This window comes from Pongo abelii, chromosome 10 (genome assembly GCF_028885655.2).
Source record: "Pongo abelii isolate AG06213 chromosome 10, NHGRI_mPonAbe1-v2.0_pri, whole genome shotgun sequence".
In the NCBI taxonomy this organism is placed as follows: Eukaryota; Metazoa; Chordata; class Mammalia; order Primates; family Hominidae; genus Pongo; species Pongo abelii.
The window spans coordinates 48,751,683-48,764,498 of NC_071995.2; the positions used below are offsets into that span (position 1 = coordinate 48,751,683).

At 40.9% G+C, this 12,816-nt stretch overlaps 1 protein-coding gene across 9 annotated transcripts in view; it reads right to left on the reverse strand.

Annotated features, from left to right (window-relative positions):
- Positions 1-185: 185 nt before the first annotated feature.
- SLC11A2 (solute carrier family 11 member 2) overlaps positions 186-12,816 on the reverse strand; it is a 57,917-nt gene continuing 45,286 nt past the window's right edge. For 5 of the 9 annotated variants that reach the window (XM_063711758.1, XM_063711760.1, XM_024257089.3 and 2 more), the window contains exon 17: positions 9,062-11,072. In XM_063711758.1, the coding sequence (XP_063567828.1) occupies positions 10,995-11,072 (78 nt within the window). In that variant the 3' untranslated portion in view covers positions 9,062-10,994. Of the gene's footprint in view, positions 974-9,061; positions 11,073-12,816 lie in introns of those variants that run through there. The other 4 variants (XR_010135643.1, XR_010135645.1, XR_010135646.1 and 1 more) reach the window with 3 other exon arrangements.

Sequence of the window (12,816 nt, forward strand, 5' to 3'; positions counted from 1 at the left end):
TCAGAACCTAGGGCACGATTTTCTGACTTAATTTTTTCAAATTTTGTAGTTAGTGGCAGAAAATAATCTGCAACTAATCTGTCAAACTAATGATAATCTGCCAAACCAATCTGAAAAATTAATAATTATATAATGGTTACAGAAGACTTCTCTTTTCTTTCTTTCTTTCTTTTTTTTTTTGAGATGGAGTCTTACTCTGTTGCCCAGGCTGGAGAGCAGTGGTATAATCTTGGCTCACCGCAACCTCTGCCTCTCAGGTTCAAGTGATTCTCCTGACTCAGCCTCCCGAGTAGCTGGCATTACAAGCACCCACCACCACACCCAGCTAATTTTTGTATTTTTAGTAGAGATGGGGTTTTACCATGTTGGTCAGGCTGGTCTCGAACTCCTGACCTCAGGTGATTCACCCACCTTGGCCTCCCAAAGTGCTGGGATTACAGGCGTGAGCCACTGCGCCCAGCCACAGACTTTTCTATATCCATGTTAAATGTGAGACCTTATCCATGACTTAATTCTCCCCAAATAGGGCAAAGTAATTACAGTTTCATAAACTCCTTTTTAGAATGGGTAATAATTACATCAGAGGAGAATGGTCATGTTGTTATATAAAGTTGGTTCACCACTTTACATCTCATTCTTATACAGAAACTTGACTATTTTACCGCAAACACATGTTTAACATTTAATTATTTGTTTATTCATTTTTAGACTTTAAAGTAGTTCTAGGAATACAAAGGTAAACTGCAAACAAATTTCTTTTTCCTGACATGGCAAAAAGGATTTAATCCAGAAGTGCTACTGGTAATGTGGTACGACACTGTAGAAAACACAAGAAACCAAAGCAGATGTTAAAGGTTAAGTATACCGGTGGCCTTGAACTCCTCTCTAACTGCCCTCAGGGTCTAAAAAATTAACTAGGCTTCGCTGAAGACATAACTGCCTTGACTTAAGCTTCATCCCAAAGACTCCAAGCCTAGGAGAGAAAAAAATAGTCACTGAAATAAAATCAAGAATATATGCAATGTAAGATGATTTCTGGTGGGTACTTCCTTTTCCTCAGTGTTTCCTGTAATGGAGGTTTACACTGACAAAAAGGTGAAGTCCAGCATTTGGGGACAAGAAAGATGTAAGAATATATGAAAATATGTCTGCATTCTGGATATTAACCTACTGTTCTGTGTATTATATACATTTTTCCCCATTGGGACAGATAATTATTTTAAAAGTTGTCAACTGTATCTATCATGAAGCTCTTCTAGTGCTACCAACAAGTACATATGTTGGTCAACACTGTTCTCTTTGGAAAATAGGCAAGGAAAGAATCCAACTGCTTTATTCCATTACAGTAAATATTCCAGCAGCTGGATCTAGTATGTTCCATTAAGGTCAGGAAAACTGAGGACAGCTGGCATGGAAATAAGTCATCCTTTCATGTTGGTTGTGCAATGAAAAGTATTTCTAACCAGGCTACTGTAAATATTCTACCTTCTCAGTATGTACTCAGCACTAAAAATAGATTAAGGGTTTAATTAGAAACTAGCTTTTCTTACAAAACCCAATAAGTTCTACAATTTTGTAATCTTAATCTGAGAAAGCTAAAGTAATATATTTGTTGCTTGAAAAAAGCAATGCAAAGTATTCATTTGTTAAGAGTATCCATGCATGAGAATCTACAAACTATGTTTAAATTAAAATGTAAAATCATTTCCCGGAACCAGAACAGGAGCACTTAGAAGGAAAGTGGTCACAATCGAATCACTCGGTCTTACTTGTAGCCACTGCCATGTTCTGGGGTGGTTCCAAGATGGCCGAATAGGAACAGCTCCAGTCTACAGCTCCCAGCATGAGCGACGCCAAAGACGGGTGATTTCTCCATTTCCAACTGAGGTACCAGGTTCATCTCACTGGGGATTGTTGGACAGTGGATGCACGACAGTGGGTGCAGCGCACCGAGCGTGAGCCGAAGCAGGGCGAGGCATTGCCTCACCCGGGAACCGCAAGGGGTCAGGGAATTCCCTTTCCTAGCCAAGGGAGGGGGGACAAATGGCACCTGGAAAATCGGGTCACTCCCACCCTAATACTGCACTTTTCCGACAGTCTTAGCAAACAGCACACCAGGAGATTACATCCCGCGCCTGGCTCAGAGGGTCCTACGCCCACGGAGCCTCGCTGATTGCTAGCACAGCAGTCTGAGATCAAACTGCAACGTGGCAGCGAGGCTGGGGGAGGGGCGCCCGCCATTGCTGAGGGTTGAGTAGGTAAACAAAGCGGCTGTGAAGCTTGAACTGGGTGGAGATCACCTCAGCTCAAGGAGGCCTGCCTGTCTCTGTAGACTCCACCTCTGGGGGCAGGGCATAGGCGAACAAAAGGCAGCAGAAACCTCTGCAGACTTCAATGTCCCTGTCTGACAGCTTGGAAGAGAGCAGTGGTTCTCCCAGCATGGAGCCTGAGATCTGAGAATGGACAGACTGCCTCCTCAAGTGGGTCCCTGACCCCCAAGTAGCCTAACTGGGAGGCACCCCCCAGTAGGGGCAGATTGCCACCTCACACGGCCAAGTACCCCTCTGAGATGAAACTTCCAGAGGAACGATCAGGCAGCAACATTTGCTGTTCACCAATATTCGCTGTTCTGCAGCCTCCACTGCTGATACCCAGGCAAACAGGGTCTGGAGTGGACCTCCAGCAAACTCTAACAGACCTGCAGCTGAGGGTCCTGACTGTTAGAAGGAAAACTAACAAACAGAAACGACATCCACACCAAGACCCCATCTGTACGTCACCATCATCAAAACCAAAGGTAGATAAAACCACAAAGATGGGGAAAAAACAGAGCAGAAAAACTGAAAATTCTAAAAATCAGAGCGCCTCTCCTCCTCCAAAGGAACGCAGCTCCTTACCAGCAACAGAACAAAGCTGGATGGAGAATGACTTTGATGAGTTGAGAGAAGGCTACAGATGATCAAAATTTCTCTGAGCTAAAGGAAGTTTGAACCCAACGCAAAGAAGTTAAAAACCTTGAAAAAAGAATAGACGAATGGCTAACTAGAATAACCAATGCAGGTAAGTCCTTAAAGGACCTGATGGAGCTGAAAACCATGGCACAAGAACTACATGACGAATGCATAAGCTTCAGTAGCCGATTCGATCAATTGGAAGAAAGGGTATCAGTGATGGAATATCAAATGAATGAAATGAAGTGAGAAGAGAAGTTTAGAGAAAAGAATAAAAAGAAACGAACAAAGCCTCCAAGAAATATGGGACTATGTGAAAAGACCAAATCTACATCTGATTGGTGTACCTGAAAGTGACAGGGAGAATGGAACCAAGTTGGAAAACACTCTGCAGGATATTATCCAGGAGAACTTCCCCAACCTAGAAAGGCAGGCCAACATTCAAATTCAGGAAATACAGAGAACGCCACAAAGATACTCCTCGAGAAGAGCAACTCCAAGACACATAATTGTCAGATTCACCAAAGTTGAAATGAAGGAAAAAATGTTAAGGGCAGCCAGAGTGAAAGGTCGGGTTACCCACAAAGGGAAGCCCATCAGACTAACAGCTGATCTCTCAGCAGAAACTCTACAAGCCAGAAGAGAGAGGGGGTCAATATTCAACATTCTTAAAGAAAAGAATTTTCAACCCAGAATTTCATATCCAGCCAAACTAAGCTTCAAAAGTGAAGGAGAAATAAAATACTTTACAGACAAGCAAATGCTGAGAGATTCTGTCACCACCAGGCCTGCCCTACAAGAGCTCCTGAAGGAAGCAATAAACATGGAAAGGAACAACTGGTACCAGCCACTGCAAAAACATGCCAAATTGTAAAGACCATTGATGCTAGGAAGAAACTGCATCAACTAACGAGCAAAATAACCAGCTAACATCATAATGACAGGATCAAATTCACACATAACAATATTAGCCTTAAATGTAAATGGGCTAAATGCTCCAATTAAAAGACACAGACTGGCAAACTGGATGAAGAGTCGAGACCCATCAGTGTGCTGTATTCAGGAAATTCATCTCATGTGCAGAGACACATAGGCTCAAAACAAAGGGATGGAGGAAGATCTACCAAGCAAATGGAAAAAAAAAAAAGGCAGGGGTTGCAATCCTAGTCTCTGATAAAACAGACTTTAAACCAACAAAGATCAAAAGAGACAAAGAAGGCCATTACATAATGGTAAAGGGATCAATTCAACAAGAAGAGCTAACTGTCTTAAATATATATGCACCCAATACAGGAGCACCCAGATTCATAAAGCAGGTCCTTAGAGACCTACAAAGAGACTTAGACTCCCACACAATAATAATGGGAGACTTTAACACCTCACTGTCAACATTAGACAGATCAACGAGACAGAAAGTCAACAAGGATATCCAGGAATTGAACTCAGCTCTGCACCAAATGGACCTAATAGACATCTACAGAACTCTCCACTCCAAATTAACAGAATATACATTCTTCTCAGCACCACACCGCACTTACTCCAAACTTGGCCACATAGTTGGAAGTAAAGCACTCCTCAGCAAATGTAAAAGAACAGAAATTATAAAACTTTCTTTCAGACCACAGTGCAATCAAACTAGAACTCAGGATTAAGAAACTCACTCAAAACCGCTCAACTACATGGAAACTGAACAACCTGCTCCTGAATGACTACTGGGTACATAATGAAATGAAGGCAGAAATAAAGATGTTCTTTGAAACCAATGAGAACAAAGACACAACATACCAGAATCTCTGGGACACATTTAAAGCAGTGTGTAGAGGGAAATTTATAGCACTGAATGCCCCCAAGAGAAAGCAGGAAAGATCTAAAATTGACACCCTAACATCACAATTAAAAGAACTAGAGAAGCAAGAGCAAACACATTCAAAAGCTAGCAGAAGGCAAGAAATAACTAAGATCAAAGCAGAACTGAAGAAGATAGAGACACAAAAAACCCTTCAAAAAATCAATGAATCCAGGAGCTGGTTTTTTGAAAAGATCAACAAAATTGATAGACCGCTAGCAAGACTAATAAAGAAGAAAAGAGAGAAGAATCAAATAGATGCAATAAAAAATGATAAAGGAGATATCACCACAGATCCCACAGAAATACAAACTACCATCAGAGAATACTATAAACACCTCTATGCAAATAAACTAGAAAATCTAGAAGAAATGGATAAATTCCTTGACACATACACTCTCCCAAGACTAAAGCAGGAAGAAGTTGAACTCTGAATAGACCAAACAGGCTCTGAAATCGAGGCAATAATTAATAGTTTACCAACCAAAAAAAGTCCAGGACCAGAGGGATTCACAGCCGAATTCTACCAAAGGTACAAGGAGGAGCTGGTACCATTCCTTCTGAAACTATTTCAATCAATAGAAAAAGAGGGAATCCTCCCTAACTCATTTTATGAGGCCAACATCATCCTGATACCAAAGCCTGGCAGAGACACAACAAAAAAAGAGAATTTTAGACCAATATCCCTGATGAACATCGATGCAAAAATCCTCAATAAAATACTGGCAAACCGAATCCAGCAGCACATCAAAAAGCTTATCCACCACGATCAAGTGGGCTTCATCCCTGGGATGCAAGGCTGGTTCAACATACGCAAATCAATAAATGTAATCCAGCATATAAACAGAACCAATGACAAAAACTACATGATTATTTCAATAGATGCAGAAAAGGCCTTTGACAAAATTCAACAGCCCTTCATGCTAAAAACTCTCAATAAATTAGGTATTGATGGGATGTATCTCAAAACAATAAGAGCTATTTATGACAAACCCACAGCCAATATCATACCGAATGGGCAAAAACTGGAAGCACTCCCTTTGAAAACTGGCACAAGACAGGGATGCCCTCTCTCACCACTACTATTCAACATAGTGTTGGAAGTTCTGGCCAGGGCAATTAGACAGGAGAAAGAAATAAAGGGTATTCAATTAGGAAAAGAGGAAGTCAAATTGTCCCTGTTTGCAGATAACATGATTGTATATCTAGAAAACCCCATTGTCTCAGCCCAAATCTCCTTAAGCTGATAAGCAACTTCAGCAAAGTCTCAGGATACAAAAATCAATGTGCAAAAATCACAAGCATTCTTATACACCAATAACAGACAAACAGAGAGCCAAATCATGAGTGAACTCCCATTCACAATTGCTTCAAAGAGAATAAAATACCTAGGAATCCAACTTACAAGGGATGTGAAGGACCTCTTCAAGGAGAACTACAAACCACTGCTCAACGAAATAAAAGAGGATACAAACAAATGGAAGAACATTCCATGCTCATGGATAGGAAGAATCAATATCGTGAAAATGGCCATACTGCCCAAGGTAATTTATAGATCCAATGCCATCCCCATCAAGCTACCAATGACTTTCTTCACAGAATTGAAAAAAACTACTTTAAAGTTCATATGGAACCAAAAAAGAGCCCGCATTGCCAAGTCAATCCTAAGCCAAAAGAACAAAGCTGGAGGCATCACGCTACCTGACTTCAAACTACGCTACAAGGCTACAGTAACCAAAACAGCATGGTACTGGTACCAAAACAGAGATATAGACCAATGGAACCGAACAGAGCCCTCAGAAATAATACCACACATCTACAACCATCTGATCTTTGACAAACCTGGCAAAAACAAGAAATGGGGAAAGGATTCCCTATTTAACAAATGGTGCTGGGAAAACTGGCTAGCCATATGTAGAAAGCTGAAACTGGATCCCTTCCTTACACCTTATACAAAAATTAATTCAAGATGGATTAAAGACTTACATGTTAGACCTAAAACCATAAAAACCCTAGAAGAAAACCTAGGCAATACCAGTCAGGACATAGGCATGGGCAAGGACTTCATGTCTAAACCACCTAAAGCAATGGCAACAAAAGCCAAAATTGACAAATGGGATCTAATTAAACTAAAGAGCTTCTGCACAGCAAAAGAAACTACCATCAGAGTGAACAGGCAACCTACAGAATGGGAGAAAATTTTTGCAATCTACTCATCTGACAAAGGGCTAATATCCAGAATCTACAAAGAACTCAAACAATTTCACAAGAAAAAAACAACCCCATCAACAAGTGGGCAAAGGATATGATCAGACACTTTTCAAAGGAAGACATTTATGCAGCCAACAGACACATGAAAAAATGCTCATCATCACTGGCCATCAGAGAAATGCAAATCAAAACCACAATGAGATACCATCTCACACCAGTTAGAATGGCAATCATTAGAAAGTCAGGAAACAACAGGTGCTGGAGAGGATGCGGAGAAATAGGAACACTTTTACACTGTTGGTGGGACTGTAAACTGGTTCAACCATTGTGGAAGACAGTGTGGTGATTCCTCAGGGATCTAGAACTAGAAATACCATTTGACCCAGCCATCTCATTACTGGGTATATACCCAGAGGATTATAAATCATGCTGCTATAAAGACACATGCACATGTATGTTTACTGCGGCACTATTCACAATAGCAAAGACCTGGAACCAACCCAAATGTCCAACAATGATAGACTGGATTAAGAAAATGTGGCACATATACACCATGGAATACTATGCAGCCATAAAAAATGATAAGTTCATGTCCTTTGTAGGGACATGGATGAAGCTGGAAACCATCATTCTCAGCAAACTATCACAAGGACAAAAAACCAAACGTCACATGTTCCCACTCATAGGTAGGAATTGAACAATGAGAACATTTGGACACAGGAAGGGGGACATCACACACTGGGGCCTGTTTTGGGGTAGGGGGAGGGGGGAGGGATAGCATTAGGAGATATACCTAATGTAAATGACGAGTTAATGGGTGCAGCACACCAACATGGCACATGTATACATATGTAACAAACCTGCACGTTGTACACATGTACCCTAGAACTTAAAGTATAATAATTAAAAAAATAAAAATGTAAAATCACATTTGGAGAAAAGTTAGGAAGTATGCAGGATGTGAATTTACCCACTTCAGCTTGGGTAAAGTGGGAGGGTCATTGTATGAAGACCCTATAGACAGATAACATAACAGTACTTGAATTTGCAAAAGACTTCCTGGGCGAAGTTTTAGTGGCGTCATGTTGTAATGTCTGAAATTGAGAAGGCTGTTTATATTAGCTACTAAAACCCCTGCCTCTGTTACTGATGAAACTACTTCATATACCTGGATACATTCTACCTGCCTTTTATATTAGGCTGGCACACAGTTATGTAGCAGTGACTGCTCAGTAACAATTAGTTAATTGCACTTTTTCTGACATTCTGTGTATACGTTGTCAGAGCATCCTTTTACAGATTGACTCCATAGTGTTGAACCCCAGGAATTAAGTGAACGCACTCAGGTTATTCTTAAGATTGAATATATTAATATATGCATAAGTACACTTATAGTAATCCAGATTTATATACCACAAATTGGAGTGATTAAATATTCTGAACTTAGAAAAAAGCTTACCCAAGACTCACTCTTAGTTATCAACCTCCTCTACTGGCTTTGACATGATTCAGTTTGCTTTATTATGACATTTTCTGATTACAGGACTTCTGTGACCTGAAGGGTACACTTGTAAACCTGTATTCTCTGTTCCTAGTAACATATAGTTAAGGACTGGAAAAGAGCTATAGAAATTCCATAAGTACTTAACCAACCACCTCACCTTTCTATGAGTTTCACAACAGGATGTTTTTATTTTTTACTTTCCTTTCCCCAACATTCTCTGGTAATGAAACAACTGAGAAATAAAACCACCCAGGGAGGCGGGGAAAATGCAACACACTGGTTCATCTAGAGTTGTTGTCCTGTATAAAGAAACCAAAACACTAAAACTTAAGAGCCTCTTGTTCAAGTAAAAGCGTAGAACTGATGTTAATTCAGTCTCAGTTTTAAGATCAGAAGGACTCTATAACCTGAGTTGCAGGGTTGGCTGCTCTCATTATCCGAAGTTTCAAGAGGCCCTGAAGTGGAAATGAGGAAATTTTAAAGTGTCATTTTAGAAAAATCCCTGCCTCTTTAAGGGCCAAACAATTATAAATGAAGATAGGCAATGTCTGGATTTTTAAAAAAGTTTTATTGAAAGGTAATAAGTTCTCAAATAAGGCAGAGAGGTCATATATTTAATGCTGAAAGGGGAAAGTAATGCTCAAAGTCACACAAAGGCTGCAGGATTTGCTGACTCAACACCTTTGGGGCTAGAAAGAAATGAGGAGTGGGCTGGATGCAGTGGCTCACGCCTATAATCTCAGCACTTTGGGAGGCCAAGGCCAGCAGATTACTTGAGCTCACGAGTTCAAGACCAGCCTGGGCAACGTGGTGAAATCCCGTCTCTACAAAAAATACAAAAATTAGCTTGGTGTGGTGGTGTGTGCCTGCAGTCCCAGCTATTTGGGATGCTGAAGTGGGAGGATGGCTTAAGCCCAGGAGGCAGAAGTTGCAGCAAGCTGAGATCACGCCACTGCACTCCAGCCTGGGTGACAGAGCAAGACCCTGTCTTAACAACAAAAAAAGGCTGGGTGCAGTGGCTCACACCTGTAATCCCAGCACTTTGGGAGGCTGAGGCAGGCAGATCACTTGAGGTCAAGAGTTTGAGACCAGCCTGGCCAACATGGTGAAACCCCGTCTCTACTAAAAATGTGGTGCCTGTAATCCCACCTATTCAGGAGGCTGAAGGAGGAGAATCGATTAAACCCGGGAGGTAGAGGTTACAGTGAACTGAGATCACGTCAATGCACTCCCGCCTCGGCGACAGGGCAAGACTCTTCTCAAAAAAATAACAACAAACAACAACAACAACAACAACAAAAAATTTAAGGAAACAAATTCCTGGTTAGGAAGGTGAGTGAAAAAAAAAAAATCTATACATGTAGGCAAGCAGTTTGTGATATGTGGACCAATCTTCCAAATCTCACTCCAGTACTAATCTCATGCTACTTGGTATAAATAGGTATTTTAAAGTGAAACATTTAGCATTCCCTAGGAGATTCAACAATACAAATATTGGCCACTCCTAGAAATAGACTTTGGACCTAGAAACGGTGTTTGGTATGTTAATGGGAATAGTGGGAAGAAAATACATTGGTAGACTATACAAATATTAGAAAGAAGATAAATATCTTCACTATCTTATGTCAGGACTTACAAGTTAAATGTTAGAAGTTTCCTCTTTTTCTGCCTAAAACTTGAATGCCAGAATGAGCTGAGTTACAATGCAGCAAGGAAAACTGATCACTGGTCAAAGTGTGGTTTCTGGATCTTGTTACTGGGTATTAAAGCTCTTTGGCAAATGCCTTCCTATCTGTTTAATGACTAGAAAACAATTCAAGAAAAGTGACGACAAAGACAATAATTACAAAATAGGCTGATAACCAGAGTTAATTATGATTGCCAAATAGAAGAAATTTTTTTTAAGAAATGATGTGTTAATATCAGTAGATACAAAGGATATAATCTGGTTGATTAAAATCAAACTGAAATTTCACTGACATAGTAAAGTATTACTTTACAAGATAGAAAATTTGACCGGTTCATTGTGAAAAAGAGCATTATTCTCTTTTCTTTCTCATTTGTGATCCAGACAAAACAAATATCTGATATATCGAAACAATATTTAAAAAAAATACAAAAGTCCTATCAGTTTCATATAACCTTAAAACTGTACCCAAACTGAGATGCTCAGGTTTACATAAATATATATACATATATATCTTTTAAATCCCAGAGTCCAAGACACAAGCCCATAGGGGTGTGTGGCCATCAGAGGCCAATCGTTTAACTCTGGGAGTGTATGACTGTTGTGAGGTGGGTGGGTCTCTGACCTACATTTATAGCTGTCAGTTTTGAACACCCTTCCCATGAGGAAATCTTTGCCTTTTGTTCAAAACGTCTGAACAAAACTCACCTCTGAACTAACAGAGATGTTAACAGGACACCTGGCACAAAAAGTGCTTAGAAAAACATGTTCTCATAGAGTCTCTCGGGCTGTCAGTCATCTAGACACAAGTGAGTCAGCATCCATGGTGTTCAGAAGATAGAGTTCAGGCTGAGCTGTCAATCCCAGATGGCACTAAGGAAAAAAAGATGGGAGAGGGTTAGACTGATTTTCACGTATTTATTAAAATCAGCATTTAAGTACCTATAATTAGCACATCAATTTAGGCCTTTTTTTCTGTACTGCTATATTGATTTTTATTTCAGAAAAGAAATGGCTTACAGATACATACATGAATGGTTTCTGATATGCAAAATAACAGGTAGGAGCTGAAATAGTTAAGGACTGAGATGGTACCAAATGTCCTCAGCAAAATTAGCACTCTGACTGTTCTTGTGACACACTCTGCCTCAGGATGGGCGCTTCAAATCAGGGTAAGAACAAACAAGCAGAATGCTTTTGTATTTTACTACTGTGGGAATTAGAAATCAAATTTCCAACGGTTTCAATCCTGAGCCCTATTATCCTTTGGCACTGGAGCAGAGAAAAGCCTTTCATTTAAAAAACAAAAACATGAAATGGCATATACTAAGAGGGAGAAAGATGACCTATGGGTCCCAAATGTTTGTCAGGCTGAATCAGAATCACCGAAGCTGCTTTTAAAACACAATTCCCAGCTGGGTGCGGTGGCTCACGCCTGTAATCCCAGCACTTTGGAAGGCCAAGGCGGGCAGATCATGAAGTCAGGAGATCGAGACCATCCTGGCCAATATGATGAAACTCTGTCTCTACTAAAAATACAAAAACATTAGCTGGGTGTGGTGGCGCACGCCTGTAATCCCAGCTACTTGGGAGGCTGAGGCAGGAGAATCACTTGAACCCAGGAGGCAGAGATTGCAGTGAGCCGAGATCGCACCACTGCACTCCAGCCTGGCGACAGAGCCAGACTCCGTCTCAAAAAACAAAACAGCAAACAAACAAAAAACACAATTCCTGCTGGGCACGGTGTCTCATGCCTGTAATCCCAGCACTGTGGGAGGCCGAGGCGCATGGATCACCTCAGGTCAGAAGTTCAAGACCAGCCTGACCAACATGGCGAAACCCCTCGACTAAAAATACAAAAACTAGCAGGACATGGTGGCGCATGCCTGTAATCCCAGCTACTCATGAGGCTGAGGCAGGAGAATCACTTGAACCCGGGAGGCAGAGGTTGCAGTGAGCTGAGACCATGCCACTGCACTCCAGCCTGGGCGACACAGAGAGACTCCGTCTCAAAAAAAAAAAAAACCCACAATTGCAGACTCCACTCCTAAAGAACTGAGTCTAGATGGTTTGTGTTGGGACCTGTGAAGTTGTTATTTTTTTTTGTAGAGACAAGGCCTCACTATGTCACCCATGCTGGAGTGCCAATGACACGATCTTGGCTCACTGCCACCTCTACCTCCTGGGCTTCAGCCATCCTCCCATCTCAGCCTCCCAAGTAGCTGGGACTATAGGCGTGTGCCACCACACTCAGCTCATTTTTTTGTAGACGGGGTTTTGCCATGTTTCCTAGGCTGGCTATGAAGTTCTTTCTTTTTCTCTCCTCGAATACACCTTGAGACAACTTTGAGTCTCATTTTAGCCCTACTATTATTACGCAGAGCTTTTATTGTTATCCTTTGGCACCAACAGCCTCTAAGTTAATGCAGAATGCAGACTATAAATTTATTGGTAGCAACTATCCCTATTTTATTATAATAGAAAGGCACTGGAGTTGGGTTCAAGCCCTTAACTCTGCCACTTCCTATGGCCTTCAGCATGTCACATATACTTTTGGAGCCTTATTCTACTCATTTGTAAAATGTGAATAAATGCTACATTTGAAAATGCCAAGTAC